The sequence below is a fragment of the Abramis brama genome (assembly GCF_963993115.1).
Source record: "Abramis brama genome assembly, chromosome: 12".
In the NCBI taxonomy this organism is placed as follows: Eukaryota; Metazoa; Chordata; class Actinopteri; order Cypriniformes; family Leuciscidae; genus Abramis; species Abramis brama.
Window position 1 is genome coordinate 5,937,564 of NC_139974.1, and position 20,399 is coordinate 5,957,962.

The 20,399-nt window shown below is 35.3% G+C and overlaps 1 protein-coding gene across 4 annotated transcripts; it reads right to left on the reverse strand.

Annotated features, from left to right (window-relative positions):
* Positions 1 to 450: 450 nt before the first annotated feature.
* Positions 451 to 12,948, reverse strand: stm (starmaker). 4 transcript variants are annotated; one of them, XM_084131425.1, is made up of 24 exons: positions 12,805 to 12,948; positions 12,086 to 12,147; positions 11,785 to 11,802; positions 11,381 to 11,413; positions 11,234 to 11,284; positions 10,197 to 10,235; positions 10,084 to 10,119; positions 9,427 to 9,462; positions 8,592 to 8,636; positions 8,264 to 8,350; positions 8,142 to 8,180; positions 8,013 to 8,057; positions 7,489 to 7,527; positions 7,140 to 7,199; positions 6,700 to 6,759; positions 5,152 to 5,874; positions 5,029 to 5,073; positions 4,103 to 4,153; positions 3,645 to 3,686; positions 3,494 to 3,544; positions 3,217 to 3,270; positions 2,933 to 2,986; positions 2,782 to 2,853; positions 451 to 1,229 (listed from the first exon to the last, which is right to left on the reverse strand). In XM_084131425.1, exons 1-23 carry the CDS (start codon positions 12,813 to 12,815, stop codon positions 2,813 to 2,815), a joined length of 1,722 nt encoding a protein of 573 aa, XP_083987551.1. In that variant the 5' UTR covers positions 12,816 to 12,948; the 3' UTR covers positions 451 to 1,229; positions 2,782 to 2,812. The 4 variants fall into 4 exon arrangements, with proteins under 4 accessions (XP_083987551.1, XP_083987550.1, XP_083987553.1 ...); XM_084131424.1 differs by having other exon boundaries at positions 6,700 to 6,762; XM_084131426.1 differs by having other exon boundaries at positions 1,146 to 1,229; positions 2,782 to 2,847; positions 6,700 to 6,762.
* Positions 12,949 to 20,399: the final 7,451 nt, after the last annotated feature.

Here is a 20,399-nt window from a genome sequence, read left to right on the forward strand (position 1 = left end):
TAAACAATTTGGTTTAATTTGAAAGACAAAAACAAGTGACCTAAAACCAGAATATTGATGTGTTTAAGAAAAAAAAAGCCTTCATTCAGTTAATCAGGTGAAACACCACCTTTATTTGATAATAAAGTGTTTTTTGTCCATCAGAATGAATTAGTAAATCATTGTTTGTCTGTAAAATTTTGACATTTTACTAATAAAATAAAATTGTTATACATTTATTCTATAGTATTAATTGGATTGTCTCGGGCACTGAAATATTTTTTTATTTTATTTCTGTTCTCATGACTACATTTAGTTGAAAATTGAGTAATTAAATAAAAAACAGGATAAGATATGCATGTGCTTGTGGTTTAGTTTACAGTACACACACAGACACACACACACACACACACACACACACACACACACACACACACACACACACACACAAAAGTCTCCATGGTCACTTGGTTTTCTGACAACCCAGTCTTTATTAGATTTGCTCCCTGTGTACATATTAAAACGACTTTAAATCTATACAAAATTATTTTTTAACAGTTTTCAGAACAATCTGTGCTCTTACATTGCTAGTTTATTAGTATTCCTCCACAGAGACATAGACATCAGAGATTCTGTACAGTCTTAAATCTTTTTTTTTGGGGGGGGGGGCAGAAAATATCTCATTCTGTGCGATTTCAGGCCGGCGTTCATCTGAGAGTCAAGAAAAGAAGGTTGTCGTTGTAGCAGCTGCAGTCTTTCAGTCAGTGACACCATGTGGACAAACCAAAGGAGCCAGGACAGGTTTGATGGTTCGAGCAACATTTCTCCAGACCCGAATCGTTTGGTCTCGGGAGCTTTCTCAAAAATTCCTTCAGTTAGTTCTACTCTCTAGGTTTAATGCGTCACTTTCAAATGAAATATATTTAGACTCTACGCAAACAGACAAACACATGAGGTTCGAAATTCCAGACCCTCATTGTTCTTCATGCATTTCATGCATCTAACATTGGTAAAATGAATATATCAAACGTTCTAGAATTAGGACAAAGTAAAAAAAAAAAAAAGGAATGTACACCAAACAGCCGAATAATTTAATCTGCATCCCAGAACCCTTAGAAAGGAACCTTCACCATATGAGAGAGAAAGACAGAGAGAGGACGAGAGGGACGTGTCAATGTGTTTTAATGGGACGTGAAACTCTGGTTATCATGACTGTCTCAGTTGATTCTTTTACGTCTCTCCAGGAAAATCTGCAATGAGAAAGAAAAGCAATCATATAGTGAATATATCTTTTTTTTAATGAAATTATTATTTGTTATAATTTGTTTTTCAACAGCCTATGTAGACAGCATTTGAAGGCATCATGTGCACTATACATTTTTGGGCCGAATTCTTAATAGTTCATGTAAGTAAATCAATGAGGTCATGAATGTTCTTGTTCTTGTGTTTTTCTGGCAGTAACACTCCAAGACTCCAGGGGGCGATAATGTAACTTCAAATCTGCGTTGGATATGTTTCAGGCCTACTTCAGGTAGCTATCAATCCTCTTTTTGATTGAAAAATGATAATGATGCGATTTAAAATATGGTATATCGTGAGTTTACTCATCATATATAGAAAATTCTTTATCCAGAAATGTAAATGGGCAACACACCTACTTTTACTCATTTGAAAATGAAAGGTCTCTCTACCTTCATACATTAACAGAAAAGAGAAATAATGAAAAAGTTACTGTAAAGCCTTAAATCTATACATTGATAGATGTATAATGCACAAATTGCTTATCAAGATCCTATTTACCCTTTATTTTTATTTTGTTTGTCTTAATATTTGATTTGATATAGGATCAACTATATCTTCTAGTATGTTATAGTATGTTATAATTGCCTTTAATTGTATGTTCATTGTCCAACAGATTGCAATAAAACATTTTTGAAAAAAGCGATTTATCATTCAAGACGGCGGATGAAGAGCCCATCCTTTCAGTAAAAAAGAGCCAATCACCTTTTGAAAGAGGTAATGCTTGATTATTTACTCATTTCACTTATTTGCATGGACAGTATTTTAGCATATTTGAATAATTTATGATACCATGTTGTCAGATTGTATTGCTGATTTGAAATATGATTTAATATCTTTATAAACAGTTCGATTTCTTGTGCTTATCAGTGTAGAGGCTATTTTTGTAGTTAGCTTAGCAACATGTTAAACTCCATACTGAAAAGTGTCCATTATCTCATTGAAAAGATGATTTAATCCAACATTTTTATGTTTATAAGAGTATTTACAAAGCAGCATGCTTATTCCAAACTCTATTAGAATAAAATGTTAGCTGTTTAATATTCATGAGTGACCATTACAAATGTTTCTGAATGTAGAGCGTTTCAAATCAGCCAAATCAGACATTTATAAAGTAAGGCTTATGTAAACACTACACTACATTAATATGAGGTATCATGACTTTATATCTCATATATTGTGACTGCATATATCACAATGTGACTATATTTTCAGTTGCTACTTTATCTCACAATGTGACTAATATCTATATCTCTCAATTATGACTATATCTCACAATTGTGACTTTAAATTTCAAAATATTTGCTTTTTATATTGCACAAATTGACTGTATATCCCGCCTGTACTGTATATAAAGGCTTTATATCTCACAGTGAGCCTTTTTATCATCTTTCATCAGTCACTTGTGAGGTTTCATGACTTTTAATAGAAGTATATGAAGTAAGGCCTATGTAAACACTACATAGGTTTGAACCGAGCTTTTAATACGTGATCACATGATACCTGTTACAATGTCTTTGTAGAGTCCTGGTTGCTAGGAGCTTGGCATAGGGGTTTTGCTGCCATCATCTGATCCTTAGGAAAGGCAGGAGAGGACATTAGCATGTGTAAAGTGGAAGTGTTTTAAGCAGACGCCTCTTCACAGCATCATTACCTTGTGTTGTGTCATCAAGATGATCTGGTTCATCTTGTGTTTTAGAAGCAGCATCTGTAAACAGGACCAAATTGTCTACGTTTATTATTACATGTATGCATTGGGCAGACACTTTTATCCAAAGTAACTTGTATTGTAAATGTGTTTTTATAGTTCATGTATGTTAGTTATGTTGTTAGTGCCAGTCTTATATATCTATACTCCTACTGAATGTCAACATCTGTCTTATTTGTGTCTCCTCAGGAATTTTGGGAGGAAGAAATCTCAAAAGAAAATTGGCTTACCCGTGGCATCTTCAACCCCGACTTCATCATCATGGGTATCAGTGTCATCGTCATCTAAACATGCAAAGGAATTGAGCTTTTTCCCATTCAGAGAGTAGTGACCATCTAACAGGTAACAGCTACTTTTACAGTTTATCATTATAAAATATTTGACATAATTTGGGGAAGTTGCAAGCCAAAGTTTAATATTAGGTTCAAAAGCAATAGTAATAATGTTAACCTTAGCAAACGACATAACTAAACCCACAATGAAGTGCTTTAGACCCATGAGACGTACCGTCTAAAACGGCATGGCTGTCTGGATCAGTGATTTCATCAGTGTGTTCCTCTAGAGTTGGCAAAAAAATTAAAGAAACATGCATTTAATACTTTATAAATAATAACGGCATCATGTGACTCTTACATACTTAGTTAATAAACATATTTACCGTGGGATGTCGTAGTATCTGTTGAGTCATTGTCAGGTTCATCTAGAAGAAGAACAAGATTCAGGTTCATCATGTCTTACACACGTGGCTTTAGTGAGAAGTCATTTGTTTGTCCGTGCTGAAATCACAAATGCTGTGCGATGCAACTTTGTTCTCCTTTCAGAAGTAGCAGTGTATTCTGGCTAGCAACGTACAGTAAAACTCACATATATTTAATGATTTTACATTGCTTAACCAGTGCCTGATTCTTTCTTGAGGCTTTATATGTTTCCCTGTCAGCTGTTTTTCTAGTGAACTTGTGAAGAAAAGAAGAAAACTCCTCAGATTTACATGGGGTAGACGGGATTTATCACTTGTTGTGTTGTGCATCACATCTGGTTCTCAGTTAGCACTGAAATATGATGCTAATGTTCATTCTTCACATAACATGTGAACAGTGAATGCTGTGGTTGGCTTACCGTGGGAATCAGCAGAATCATGTGTCTCTATTGATGCATCATCAGGAGAATCTGTAGGTTTAGACATTTATATATTACACTTTCCTAACTTTGTTCTGTAACAGTGACTAGTTTAATCTATAGACGCCGTTTTCTTTATTTCTTTTTATTTCACAGTGTGACTTTATATCTCACAATATGACTTGGTATGTCACAGTTGTGACTTCATCTTCAATTGACTTTATATCTCACAATTAAGACTTTATATCTTCAATTATGACTTTATATCTCACAATTATAACTATCTTACAATATGACTTAATTAATCACAATATGACTTATATCTCACAAAATGACTTTAAATCTTCAATTATGACTTTATACCTCACAGTTATGACTATTTTCAATTATGACTATATTTTCAATTATGACTTTATATCTTCAATTATGACATTATATCTCATAGTTATGACTTTATATCTCACAATTATGACTTTATATCTTGCAATTATGACTTTATATCTTCAATTATGACATATCTCATAATTATGACTTTATATCTCACAATTATGACTTTATATCTTGCAATTATGACATTATATCTTCAATTATGACATTATATCTTCAATTATGACATTATATCTCATAATTATGACTTTATATCTCACAATTATGACTTTATATCTTGCAATTATGACTTTATATCTTGCAATTATGACTTCATATCTTGCAATTGTCTTTATATCTCACTATGTGACTTTAAAATCGTGACTTTATATCACACATAATGATTGTATACCATGCAATTATGGTTTTATATCATAACTTTAAATTTCTCAGTTGTGTCTTCATACCGCACAATGTGACTTTATTTCTTATTTTAAACTTTATCTGATATAGTTTTCACTGTGAGGTGGAAATGGGCCTGCATATATGTCAGTTAATACCTTGCTTCTTTTTTTCCACACTGGAGTCATTGTCTTCATCGGTGTCTGAGGGCATAAACGCATCAATCAGTCAATAGATATAGTGGTTTGATGACTGTAAAACAGAAAGGATGAAATGTTCACCTTCCCCTCCTGTTTCTGAGCTGTCCGCGTCGCTCTTGCTGTCACTGTCAGAGCTTTCTGTGTCTGTGGACTCTGTGCTGCTCTTGTCTTTGTCCTGGTCTTTATCTTTGCTGTCCGAGTCTGAGTCCGAGTCTGAGTCTGAGTCCACGCTGGAGTTGTCAGAATCTGGTTTGTCTTCCTGCTTGTCTTCTGTCTTTTCCTCCCGCTCGCTCTCGTCAGACTGACTGGCTGTGGCGTCTTCTTTCGAGGCGGCGTCCTCCTTCTCCTGTTCGTCTGGTTTGGATTCATCTTCTTTATCTTTTCCCTCGTCGCTGTCCTTGTCATCGGTCTCCTGCTTTTCTTGGGCGTCCTTCTCGCTGTCTCCATCGTCTTGCGTGTCTTTGGGGTCGCTGGTGTCCTTGTCTTTGTCCTCAGCGCTGTCTTTATCAGGGGAATCTGCCGTGTCCTGGTCCTGAGTGTCGCCGTCAGAGTCCGGGTCTTTCTCCTTCTTCTCTGCGCTGTCTGTGTCTTTCAGATCTGGATCCTGGTCTTTAGAGTCGTCTGAATCTTTCACCTCATCCGAGTCGCCGTCTGTGTCGCCTTTCTCTGGCGTCTCAGAGGTTTCTCGGCCCTCGTCTTCTGAGTCTTTGCTGGAGTCTTTGCTGGAGTCTTTGCTGGAGTCTTTCTCGTCTTTCTCGTCGCTCTTTTCATCTGTGTCTCTGTCTGTTTTGTCTTTGTCAGAATCTGGGTGTAAAAAGTTCATTTTTGTTAATATAGATCATCTAACTGACATTAATTATTATAATTACAGACAAATAACTTCATGAACCAGTGAAGCCTAAACTTACAAAAAAGTACAATGGTTAGTTGATTGTATCAGATCAAGAATAACATGGTACTACCTTACCTATTACCATGGTAATACCATTGTAAATTGATAAATATCACCAACGTACTATTCATGCACTATTTACATAACAATCCAAGGCACATATTGAATGTCAAAAAACATGGTATTACCATGGTACACATGAAAAAATACATGGATTTACCAGGGTACCAGGTACAATAAATGTTCATTAACAAGTATTTTATTTACTATGATAGGCATCATAAAATTCAAAAATTTTGTTTTGAAGCAATAAATATTTTGTCACGTCATGCTGGATAGCCTCGCCCTCACTTATTTAATCACAATTAAATATCAAATATGTTCTGACAAGGGTTATTATATTTATTATATTTAACTAAAACTAAAATAAACTTTCTGGTTTTAGTTATTAAAATTGTAGTTATAGTTATATTAGTTATAGTGTAGTTATAGTGTAGCTAAATTAGCATATATATATATATAAAACTACAAAATATTAATAAAAACTATAATAGTACTTCAATGATACTAAAATAACACTGGTTCTGACTGGTTTTGAGTACTTGACACTGGAAACTTGTTGCATTGGACCTTGTTAGTGTTTCTTTTAAGGACTTTTTTAAGCGCAATAATCATCTTTTGTTTGGTTATGAAGTATAGAAGTGACACAGATGTTCTTTTGTGTATTTTAAGCTCACCATCAGAGTCCTGCTGCTCATCTGTGTCTGAAGAGTCTTTCTCAGATGAATCATCGGTACCTTCTGCATCAGAGCAAATACAATATAAACATCTCTAACGTCAGGCTGAATCACACTTTCATTCCTTCAGTAAATCAAAACTATTGTGAAACATGTTTTCAAAATTGGTAACTGAAATAAAGCTGAAATAAATAAAAAAATATTAGATGAAAAAACTACTAAAACTTATACTGAAATAAAAATAAATTAAAGCTAAATAGAAATATTTAAATTATATATGTATATGCATATATACATATATATATATATATTAAACAAAAGCACATGACAAAATTACTCAAATTTAAACTAAAATTAAAATAAAAATAAATAACAATTGTTTGCATTACAAGTGTTGTTGCATTACAACACTGTTTGAATTAAAATGGTGATTTCTGCACCTGTAGAGGTTTTGTCTGCATCATCAGACTCGTTCTTCTCCACACTAGCAGAATCCGCGTCTGAAAGCACAGAGCATGCCAAGATTGTTTCAGTAACAATGTATCATTTCGCTGTGAGAAAAGAGTGACTGTGTCAAGTAGGACGTGTTCCTGGAACATCTTTAGTTGGTGCTTGAACAATGTTCATGGCAACAAAACATAGTCCTCCTCCTCCTCCTCCTTCTCCTCCTCCTCCTCCTCCTCCTCCTCCTCCTCCTCCTCACTGTATAACCATTAACTACCGCCAGAGGGAATGACGGAACATGAACATCAACTACAGGAACATGTTCTGCATGAGGAAACTCTATACCTGTGTCCACTGAACCAGGGGCCAGCTTCTCATCGGAGTCTGTTTCATAGTGAGACAGGAAATCAGTATTTTCATTACACACACACACACACACACACACACACACACACACACTGGAATATAAGAGTTTTAATTCTCCATTGTTTGGAAGTGCTTGTTTTCAGAACTGACATGTTGTTCTCTCGAAAAAGTTATTTTGAAACTTTTTTTTATCATTCCAAAACTATGATATTATTTTTCAATGGAACAGAAATTGATCAATTAAAGTTTCTTTAAAAATGATTCTTTTGTGTTCCATGAAAGAAATAACAGGTGAATAAATAATAGTGTTTTTGAAGTTTTCATCTAATATTTACATTTTATTTTCAATATTCAGATTTATTTCAATTACTTTATTTATTTTATTTATTTAGTTTTAGTAAAAAAAAAAATAATGCCAAAAATCTTTTTTTAGTCAGTTATGGGCGAGTTATTAATGTACCGTTTCATAATCACATGAGTTGACTCTGTCTCTGTTTGTTTACCTGCTGATTCCTTTTCCATTGAATCTGTATCAACATGATCTGCATCTGAAATATTATACGACACATTTAGATTGACTTAACACCATCTAATACAATATAGTCTGTCTCATTTCACACGATCTCTCCTACCTGTGCTGTCCTCGGCTGATGCTTTCTCAATGGTCTCATCTGCAGCAATAATAATAAAGGAAAGTATTTTGCACACATGTAGATTCTGTATATTATGAAAGACTGATTTGTGTTTCACCGACCTGAATCGCCCGTCTTCTGCTGCGATGCGTCGGTTTCTGTAGTAGTTTCTGTATCTGTGTCTTTGTCCACGTCACTATCTGTTGTGTCTGATAAAGACATTTAGAAATATTTGTTTTTGCATCTTACACCTGCTATTGTTATGAATTATATATCTGAATGGAATGTCTATGTGTTTTAATTGCGTATCCTTTACTTATGGTAATACCATGTTCCTCTTTTAAGGGAAATAATACAATGTTGTGTTTTTCTAAGGAAGTGAGGGATGCATTTTGATATTTGACCAAAACAACACATTGCGTTGTTGTTGTGTGTTCAGGAAAGTTGTACCTATTGAGTCTGGGCCGCTGGTGGCTTCATCCAGGCTTGTGTCACCTGGAATCAGTCGAGCTGTTAGTTTGAGCAATGCTTCCCTCAAGTGCATCTCAAACAGAGTAAAGGATTTGCTAACTCTTTATTTTGATACAAGTAACTTTGCAACTTATTCTACTAACACCTTACAGTCTACTAATACTATAATGAGAGTTAGTTGACACGTAGTTGCCTTTGCTGGGTAGTAACTGATTACATGTAATCTGGATTATAGATATATTTTACAAAAATGTGACTTTATTGATTATATGACTACATGTTATTCTCACAATGTTAGTAAATGATTCATAATTCATTGATTCTCCTTAGGCTACTACTACTTTTTTATCTTTTACATTTTCCTTTCTATAAAAGTCTATGCTTATCTACGTTCAGAAGCTCTTCCAGGTTTGTGGAATCGCACACACAGACCAGACACTATGGTCATGTGACTATCACTGAAAACTGAGACGCACAGCATTTGATCACTGGATTTATAGAAATCATTTCACTTTTAACCATTTAACCATGTATTAATGTCTTCAGAAGGCTTTTGTCTTTCAAACACATTAAAATATTTCATATTTCACATATTTCACATGCAATGCAGGGATTCTTCAACCTTTTTTTTTTTTAAGCTGGACCTGTTTGACTTAATATATTCACTCAAAGTACCTCCTGAGTTAACAAGTTAGGTCAATAAAAAATCAAGTCAATAATAATAATAATATAATTAAATTAAGTTCACTGTTCTTTGATGTTGGGTAATCATCAAAATAAAGTATAACCAAAGATGTGAGAAGTGAAGTCTTACTGTTCGTGTCTGGTGTGTCAGGAGCTCCATCGGCCTCTTTATAAAGGGAGAAAATTAGTAGAAAAGAAAATTATAAAGGCATCGAGTTATTTTATTCATCTTGTTCCTAGTGTCATTAAAAGTGTTTTTCATTCCTTAAAATGATTGCTAATGTGTTAACATACAAGTATAGGCCTGTATAATTCAACATCAGAATGACTCAGTACAAGAACTGAATCAATTAAAAGAGTGTATCCTGGTTCACAGCATCAACAGAGATTACACATCTCCATCCTTTTCATTAATCATTGATTTCAATGTGAGTCATAACTAAACACTTCTGTTGTGTTTTCTGTCCTGTTGCCATGGCATTATTCAGTTGTGACACTTTTGGACAGCAAACATAAATGATTGTTTTAATTCATTTAATCTTTTCCCGTTGACTGACTTTGTCCTGCTTTTCCAACTAATACCAACTCTTCTAGTTCACTGATGTTGAACAGACAGCGGTTAAACATTAATCCGTGTGTATTGTGTTATCACACTCATTCATGTGTTATCTTGATATCAGTGCTTTCTGTTGGCACTTGTGAAAGCTGTGTGCTTCAGCGCTCAGGTCATGCGTTCTTTCTCTCTTTTATGTGCTTTATGTCTAGACGCTCGATACCAGAAACCAACCTAGTTTTTCGGTGGTGTCAGACGAGTCGCTGGGACCTGAAACACACAGAAGTTTTGGTGTCATTTTGAAGTGTGGTGTCATGTTTGTTACCTGTTTGGAAAGAGTTTCTTACCTCCATGTTTCTCTGATGAATCTTTCCCATCTGTAGTTCCTGCAAAAGAAAGTTACATTTGAGCGTCTGTCTAGTTAAAGATGACTTTGCTTTTATATCATTTTAATATTTCTTTATAGCTTCAGTATATTTTTACTCAGTTTAAGTACATCAACTAAAACTGACTTATTTCAGTTTGTTGCTAAAGCAACATTTCTAATATTCATTTAACGTTTTTTAAGATATTAAGTTTTGGTATTTTTTTGTGCGTTTGCCACTTTTATTCGTTTTCTCAAATTTCTATTTAGATTTATTTAATTTTTTAGTAATATACTTCAACTTATTTTAGTTCAGTTAGTTACCAGTGCAACATTTCTAATTTTTGTTTACATTTATAACGTTTTTCATCTAATATTAATATTTTATTTCAGCTTTATTTTAATTAATGAAAATGTTGTTTCGATTTTTTTATTAATATGTTTTAATTATATTTTAATAGTTTTAGTTAAAGTCCCCTGTGGTGAAAATCAAGTTTTTAATGTTGTTTGTATGTCTATGTGGTGTTTTTAATATGCTTTAAGACAAACCATGTGTAAATTCATAAGTCGACAGAATTTCTGAGTATTTTCTCCTTAAAACTGCAGTGAACCAAAGACAGCCTCAAAAACACGCTTTGAAATCGCTGGTGTTTCTGACGTCACAAATGACCTTGTAACCAATCAGATCAACGTGTGATCGGCAACGATCTCTGAGCTGATGCGAGCGAGTGTGTGGAGGCGGGGCTAATTTGCATATTAATAGAACCACGTATACTAGATGAGGCAAGGGTGTAGAGTTACATTCAAGCTATTTTAAGGCATGAATAAAACATTTTTTCAAGGAAAACCTGTTTAAATATGTAATTTTGGTGTTTGGAGTTTTAAGGGATAACATTATTGACTACTGGGGGACTTTAACCATAACAACACTACCATCCGTCTAAATATCGATGTTCATGTAAGTGGATTTTTCTGCAGTTTATGTAAAATGTTTATAGCAAGACTTATAGCCAGACCAACCTGAGTCTCCATTTACAGGGACTGGAGTCGGAAGAGCTTCAGTAAACTGACCTGAGAAGAGAGGAAAAACATGTTTGTCAGATGATCTGGAAAACCTTCTGCGGTCCATTGATTCATGATTTATAGATCAAATTCATTGCGACCTACCAATGAAGATGTCTGACAGGGCCGCAGCCAACTCTGAGATTATAACAGAATAAAACACACAATCAGTGACATAAACCAGATCATATTCGTTCAGAACCAGATACTTCCTCTTTTTAACTCTTAAACTGACTTTTAATTGCAAGTGTTGCTGAAATCTCTTCTGAAACTCTAAAGGAGACACATGATGTGAGATTCCTGGGGATTGTGATTTCATCCCATTTCTATCTTGGAGTAACAACTGATGTTACTTTGAGTTTTCCATCTGTAATGTCTTTCTTGAACAATTGTAGTGGTACAAAGCAGATCATTGTTCTTACACAGCTCATGCATTCAGGGGCAATACGTAACTTAAAATGTGAAATCATAATTATGAAGGGCGATGTGCATACAATAAATACTCTTACCGTCATTATCGGTCCCATCTGTATCAAAGCAAAAGACAAACAGTTAGTTAGTGGTGTGAGTGCATTGAGCTATAAGACTGGCTGTCCTATAGAGGCCCAGGCTAAATGTACCGGGACAGGTGAACAAAACTCTTTTGTGTCCTGTGAAGGGCTCTGATTACACTCTCATTATAGGGAGGCAGAAAATGCTTCATGTTACTTAGAAAGAAGAGCTGATACACGTCACTAATAATAATTTAGGGATTCTGTGTTATCTGGTACGGTATATATGTGACAGATGTAACGATGTCAGATTCCTTACCGTTTATTGGTGCAGAAATAGAGACACCCACTAATGCAAAGATCAACGGGACAACCAGCGTCCTTTATAACAAGAGGAGAGAAAACTAAATCATGTGAGTGTTCACAAAAACATCTCATCTAAAATAAATAATCTAAAATTAAAAGAATATATATGTATATATATATATGTGTGTGTGTATTACAATCATTAACAATTTCAAAAAACAAATTAATAAACAAAGTTAATACATCTTTTTAGGAAACAAAAACACAACACTGATTAAAATCGAGGACCATCTTTGATGCACATCATTTTTATCACACAATTGAACATCTCAGTAAAACATGTACATTTAAAATCATAGAAAGATAGATTCTGCCCTGATAAACTGTGGATAATAATTGGTCTAAATGTTTGGCGTGATCTCTTTTGTTTATAACCTGTGAGTTAGTAAAGATCCATGCAGATACAGACATTAGCCTAGTTAGAAATCAGTGCACTGCTGAGTTCACTAGTTAACCTTCATCAGTATCAATTACTCCCATTGTTTTTGCGGACTTTTGCATCTCTGTAAATACTCTGAAATACTCTGAACAAAAACATTAAGTCAGGCCAGGGCTGCGTTTCTCAAAAAACACTGTGAGCGAAGTAAATCATCTCTCGATCTACTCAGGCTTACGATGCTTTTGGGAGACCTAGCCAAGGTTGCTGAGAGTAAAGGAGACGCTTGTACTCACCGGGACAGCATTGCAATAGGACAGGAGTGCAGTGTGAGATTGACGCAGGTGATCAGGTCTAAAGCCTGAATGGAGCAGCTCTCAGATCTTTTATACCCTCTGAGGGGGTTGAGCTAAAGCCTGAGGCGTTACACGAGAACCTCTAAAGCTCCTCTCATTAGAGCAGGGTTATGAAGGCAGGCCGTCCTGCTATTGTTTGTGTTTTCAAACAGCCTTTGTAAATAGTGTAGCTTCTGTGTCCCAGTCCTGGTGTCTCTGTCTCGACGGGTCTCGCCGCTCCTTTGTGATTCGCTCCAGACATTTGATTTAGTTGATTTGAGGAGTTCTTCTCAGGAACGAAACAAAGAGGAGCTGGGCAGGACATGCGGATGGTGTTTGCGTCAGAACTTTCTTTCTTCTGTATGGCACAGAATGATCTGTTCTGCAGTGTTTTTAATATACTTATTTGCATTTAAACAACAATTGCTGATTTTCACATAAGACCAGTTTCACATTAAACTCAGCGTTTAAGGCCCGATATACTCACGGCAAAGTTCTTTTTCGTTCTTCCGTAAAATGAAGTTCGAAATACGTGACCAGCAAAATACTGTTAGCGAACAAATGACACCGCCCGCACTGCTGAGAGTGGCGTTTAGATGTGATAGATGTGTAAATAGATGCATAGATAGATATGTTTAGATATGTAAATAAGTGCTGCGCGCTCAATAAAAAAAATAAACACAATAAAATTGAGAAAGCAGCAAACATTTTAATAAAACATAAGAAAAGCATCTGAGCATATGATGTGGATGTGGATGTGTTTGCACAAGCTCTGCAATTCCAGCGCTATCTCACGACCAATTCGTACGACAATTCGTGATAAAAAGGTGGCTAATTTTGTACAATTTGTCTAAACCCACGTGATGGGTAGGTTTAGGGGCGGGGTCAGGGGTAGGTCATTCGTATGAATTCATACGAATTGGGCAATTCGTAAAATATGTACGATTTAGCAAAAATCTTACTAATTCGTACGAATTAGCCACCTCGTAGAATTCGTACGAATTCCCGTGAGATCAGGCTGGCAATTCAGCACTCCAGTACGTCACATTTATTTATGTAGCACTTTATACAGTACATTGTTTAAAATCAAGCAGCTTTACCACATTAAACGTACAACAGTGTCAGTATCATATTTCATCAGAAGAACTTCATTTTCTACTATAAAGCAACTCCTCCAGTGTGTTTATGATTTTACTCACAGACGTCTGACCTCGACGAACTCAACAGAAGAAATGAACCGGAAAAGATTTCAGCGTGACAGAAGGCGGAGCCTCCGCGCACACCTACGTATTACATAATCGTCCCGGACCTATGGTAGAACAAAGGTGTTTATCAGCCGGAGCGAACTTTTCCGGAAAGTTTGCTTTCTCCCAAAACAAACTCACATTTGTTCGAAAAGACGTCACATCAATTCGTTCTTCGATTTCGCTTGAAGTATATCGGGGACAACAATGTACTAAACATGGATAAAGTTTATCGCGTACAGGCGACAGTGTTGTCAAAATGATCCCTGTTCACGCGAATCCGCGAAAACGATTAAAAACGCTGTGTTCTGCTGCCAGGCCAGTAGATGGCGATGTCACTTTGCAAAGAAACGCTACGCGCTTATAGACTGAACATGTAATACGCATGCGCATGACGTCACCATTTTTACAAATTCGCATTATTGTATTTAACATATACTAACAAGTTAGCTTGCACTTTGAAACCCGTTTTCACAAGTTTGCGTTTTCAGGTCCTCAAAACTCTGTTGCTGTGTAAATGAACGGCCAAAATGCATTTAAAGTTTTCTGTTTTTAGAAATCAGTTTGGTTCCAACCCTGCTCCTATAAGGCTGATTAGCTTGATTATAACGTGATTAGCTGGATCAGGTGAGTTTAATAAGGGTCTAAACTCAGCTGGACTGTGGCGCTCCAGGAACTCAGTTTAACACCCCTAAGGTGTTGTGGGGTTTACAGCGTCTGTCTAGGTCAGGAATGGGCAACTTCGGTCCTAGAGGGCCACAGTCCTGCATATGTTAGCTCTAATACACCCGAGCAAGCTAATCAGTGTCTTCAGGATCACTAGAGTTTTCTCAGGTTTGAAGCTAAACTCTGCAGGACTGAAGATCCCCATCCCTTATCTAGGTTGGTTATACCTTTTGGTTTCTACTTTAGCTGAAACCTCTAACAAGTTACAAAACACATGAACTCATAATTACGGAGCCCCTGAAGGGACATGGTGAAGAAGGAAAATATGATATGGGAGTCAATGCTTTTGTGTTCTCTCTCAGAATGGCTGCATTTTCATGAGAAACTTTGCATTCGCTTTCGAGTAAACGCAAAGTTTCTCGGAAAGAACGCAAAAGCATTGACTTATTATTTTTCCTCCCATATCATAGTGTTCGTCTTTACCATGTCCCTTGGGGCTCTGCACATAATCATAGCCATGTGACTTGTGTTTTTCATTGCAATCTCATTGCATTGTTTTTTTCTCCCCAATATTTTTTGCATTTTCTTTAATATTCTTCAATATTAGTAATCTTAATTTAAATAAATAAAAAAACAATTGAATTTAACAAATTATTTTTTAAATATTTTTTTATTATTTTTAAGCTTGGTATAATAAATTATTTTTTTATTTTATTTGTTAAGCTATCAGTAGTCTTAATTTAAATTAAATAATTTAAATAACATTTAAATAAATAATTTTAACTAGTTTATTGAATGTATTTATTAAGCTATTTATTTATTTCTTATATGCTTATTTGCATAGCCTGTAAGGTCACCTTAATATTAAAATAACAATTTTAATAAATTATTTATTATTATAATTTTATTATTATAGCAATTTACTATTATTTGTTTATTTGCTTGCTTGCTTAGTCTTATTATTGTGGCATTTTATATTTTTATTGATTTACCATCATTTTGTCTGTTTGTTTATACTTTTATTTTTTTTCATTTATTTATTTTTCGGAGTAGTCTTGGATCACATGTAAATGAATGTTCCTAATGTGGTTTAAAGAACGAGTCCACATGCAGTAAACCTGTGTCTCTCCGTTTGGCCGGGAAAAGCTTCCGTCTGTCCAGTTGCTCCTCACACAAAGCTTCTTTGTTTCTCCGCTGAGAAATTGATTGAGCTTAAAAAACATCCTTGTTGAGGAATAAAGCACATATTCCCGTTACAGGTTAATCATTCGCTTTTTTCTCTTGCACATCCATTCATATTCAACAAGCCATTGATGCATCAAAGCAGCTTTAGTGTGATTAAAGATGCAAACGATGGGAAAATAGAGCAGTTTTAGGATGTAAATGAGGTTTTGTTGAGGAAATGAGGTGATTCCTGTGGCCTTTCTAAAGGATGGCGGGAGAGAGTGTGTGAGTGTCACGGCCGTTCCTCTGCTCTTCGCACCGCTTCATGATGATGCACTTCTGACATTATACTGGCTAAATTGGGAAACTTGTCTTTTTGAAACAAACTTGAGCATTTTTCTCCTGGAATCCACCTAAAGCCGCGAGTAACATGAGAATCCAGCAGATCTCGAGGGACATTCTCCCAGTGTTTGAGGGAATCAGGACACTCCTGGAGTTCTAATAGTTAATGTGTGTCAGTGCTGAACTTCTGAGTCATGAGGACCAATCATTCTTTATAGCCTTCAAGACCGACTTCCTCTTCTTTATTTTTCTTCCATCTGTTTTCCTTAGTTTTTGCTACTTCACATTTATTTCCTTTCTTCTTTACTTTATTCATCTTTTCTTCAATTTCAATTTCTTCAATCCTTCAATCTGTTTCGCTTCCTTCATTCATTTTTTTCTCCAATTTTCCTTCATTTCTTCTTTCCTCCCTTCCCTCCTTCTTTCATTTTTCATTGTTTTGCTTTATTCATTTTACCTTCCTTCCTTCTTTCCTTTCTTATTTTCTTCTACCATTTTCCTTTCTTCCTTCCTTCGTTCCTTCCTACCTTCCTTCTTTCATTTTTTAATTTTTCTTTCTCTCTTTCCTTCCTTCCTTAACTTGTTCTGCTTCTGTTTTGCTTCATTCATTTTACCTTCCTTCCTTCCTTCTTTCATTTCTTCTTTTTTCTACCATTTTCCTTCATTCCTTCTTATTTTTTTTCATTTGTCTTCCTTCTCTCTCTCTTTTTTCTTCATCTTTTCTGCTTCTGTTTTGCTTCCTTCATTAATTTTACCTTCCTTCCTTTCTTTCCTTTCTTTTTTACCATCTTCCTTCATTCCTACCTTCCTTCTTTCATTTTTAAATTTTTCTTTCATTCCTTCCTTCTGTCATTTTTTTCTGCTTGTTTTGTTTCATTTACTCTTTCTTCTTTCCTTCCTTTCTTCTTTTTTTCAACCATTTCCTTCCCTCCCTTCATTATTTTCCCCTTCCTTAATCTTTTCTTCCTTCCATTTTCCTTTCTTTCTTCATTTTTTCCCTTCTGTTTTCTTTTCTTGATTCTTTTTTCTTTTCCCTTTTTCTTTCCATCCCTTTCTTTCTTTTTTCTTCCATTTTCCTTCACCAATTAAGTTGTTCCTTCCTTCCTTCTTTCTTTCCTTGATTTAATCCTTCCATATTCCCACCGTTCCTCCATGTATAGTGGTTCTGTGCTGTCTCAGAGAAGCGTGTGCTCTATAGTCTCTAGATCTGGGCCAGTAATGGAGTTGTTCTGAACCACTCTCCCCTTGATCAAAGCACTTTAACTCAGGTTGCTTCAAGAGGATTTTCCCTGTCAATTTAGTTTTAACTAAATTATTTAGCAATATTCTATCGTTTACATTTTTTAAAACATGATTTTCTTGTCCTGGTCTCCATCTGTTCTCTCGCTCCATCTCGTTCAGATCTCGTGACCGGTGATCCAGGACGAATGTGAGATCAGCACGTCTAAGCGAATGACCCGCTGACCTGTTAAACACTCTCACAGGGTCCTGTAAGACTCAAATCAGCTCACTGTGACCATCTCTGACTTTTGCCATTGCTGTAAACCTACATAAATCACATTGCTTTCCCATTTAAAGCAGAGGGATGAAGAAATGTCTTTAGTTTGTTGCTTCTTGATCAACCACAGAAAACAGTCTGAAAAGAGACTTTATTGCTTCACGAGGGCGTTTTGGTGAGACAGCAGTTTTAGTTGTTACGACACTTTTCCAGAACCTTCCACTAAGATACAGTTTTCCTTGAAAACACACATCACAGAAGGTCTGTTGAAGATGCAGGGCTCAGTAAAGTCCCGTGGCATTGTGTGAGCTCTAAATTTACTTGACATTTCTGTTGGACAACGACTGGCGATCATTGAAATTCTGTGTTAGTCACCTAAAATCCAACCACTAGCTTTTAAATACTGCTGTTTTTACTCCGTAAACAAAGGCAAAGACAACTAGAAGTTGATGCTTATTGCTTAGTTTATTAACTTAAAGGTAAATCATATGCTGAAGGAGTTTAGATTTCCTTTTTCTGTGATCAGCCTTTAAAATGCACAATTATGCATATAGTTCAAAACAACAACACAAACTATGTACAATTGACAAAGATCTGATCTTCATTTATTGATTTCCAAACATTTATTGCATATATATTAGTCTGTTGCTTTGAAATAAGTGGAATATCATATAATCATGCATGGACATCACAGTTCATGTTATATATTAAAAATATTATATATTTGCCCGCTTCATCCATAGATTCTGTTGTATTCTAGGGTGTTTCTAAGGTCTTTTGTATGGTTTCAAGGCGTTTTTGTTTCCTTCCTAGGTGATAAAAGTGATATTCATGTCTCTATATATGACTCCACTTTCCTTCAGATTGCGTCTGGGATTTTAAACCTGTTTTATTGTCTAACAGGTGAAAACGGTGTCTGATATCTCCACACAAGTTTCAGTTCATTAATGTGATTTAGGGTTTCTGTTATGTTTGGATGTGTACAGTGTCAGATTTTCAGGTCTTCTCGACCCCGTTTGAGAGGGAGTCAGTGGTAACAGCATCTGAAATGTAAGAATGTCTCTCAGTAAAAAGGCTGTTTGTGCTCGAGCTCTTCGACAAATCCATCTCTCCGTGACGTCCATTGAGCCGACAGCACAGTCTCCGTCCCGTGATGGGGACGTTATCCAACACGCTTCTGTAAAATGACCCATGTTTATAGCAGTCCGCCCGACTCAGAAACCCTACAGGAATCTCACTGGAGTTATTACCGTCGTTTGAAATCATGGGAATTCTCTTATAGAATTCTAACATATTACAAAATAAACAATTAGAACATATAACTGACCAAAGAACTGTTATGATTCCCAATAGGACGTCAAAAAGAATTTAAAGCACACTTTTGTGATTATTCAAATTAATTAATGAAATTTTTTTTTGTTCTTTGGCAGTTGTATAGTTTTTGTTTTTGTGTATTATATGCATAAATATGCATTTATTTTGCTTATTAAAAATAAAATTGATGTGTACATTTTAAAATTGAATTAAAAAAAATAAGATTTTTTTTAGGAAATCTTCAGGATTTTAAAACTCTTTCAGCATGAGATTTACATTTCAGTGTCCCGTAGCAAGACTTTGTTTTAAATTAATTAGAATTCTGATGATGTTTACACGATATCAGTATAATATCAATATGACAGGACTTTAAGAATCAAGTGATAATAAAAATAAATTCTCAGTTTATTTAGTAGGACCTTATTAGGATTCCCATTATAGGATTCCAATATAAATACTGTACATCCCTGTAGTATTTCGGGGTTTTAAATAATATTCATAGTTTATCAGAACACCTCATTGAGTGATTAACATTAAAAGTTTTTATACATTATGATTTTTTTTTAAAGGTTTTATTTCAAGTAGCCTTTTGTGCTGTAATACCTCACATGACCATGAGGAGGCGGTGGTCAGTTTCTTCACATTTGATTTGAGAAAGGAGCTTTCCCTGACCTGACAGAAATCCTGCACTAATGCAGTGTGTACTAAACATGCTTTCCACGCTTAACAAGTGTGACACGTTCCTCACAATTTCAAGCCAGTCATCTATAGAGAGGCCGAGGTATTTCCATAGCTCGTACCAGTCGGGCTGTGGTTCCAGTAAAGCCCAGAAGCTGATACGAGAGGAGACCTGGATTCACGGCGCTGTGGAACAGAAGGCCTTTGTTAATGAAACTCCTGCACGTCTGAGATAATGTCCCCTCCAAAACACTTAACAGCTTGTTTTTCATGTTCATTGAGTTCAAGTGATGTTTTTGTGATAGGAACTAATAGCTGCACTTCAAACAAGCTTTTGAAAGTGGTTCATTTACACTTTTGATTTTATTTGAAAGTGAAAACTATAGCTAAAGTATTAACAAAAGCAGTTTATCAGTGATACTGAAATAACACTGGTGTTGGTCTTATTGCTTTCAGAAGTTTTGCACTGGATGAATTAATTTACTGTCCCGTAAATGGAAGTTTAAAGGATGATTGTTTCTTAATTTCCACTGAAATTACCACTAATTGTATTTATTAATTAAACATTATTGGTTTTATTTATTTATTTTATAGTGTTATTTTATATTCATTCAAGCTATTTTTAATGATTAGAAAATTATTATTTGTAT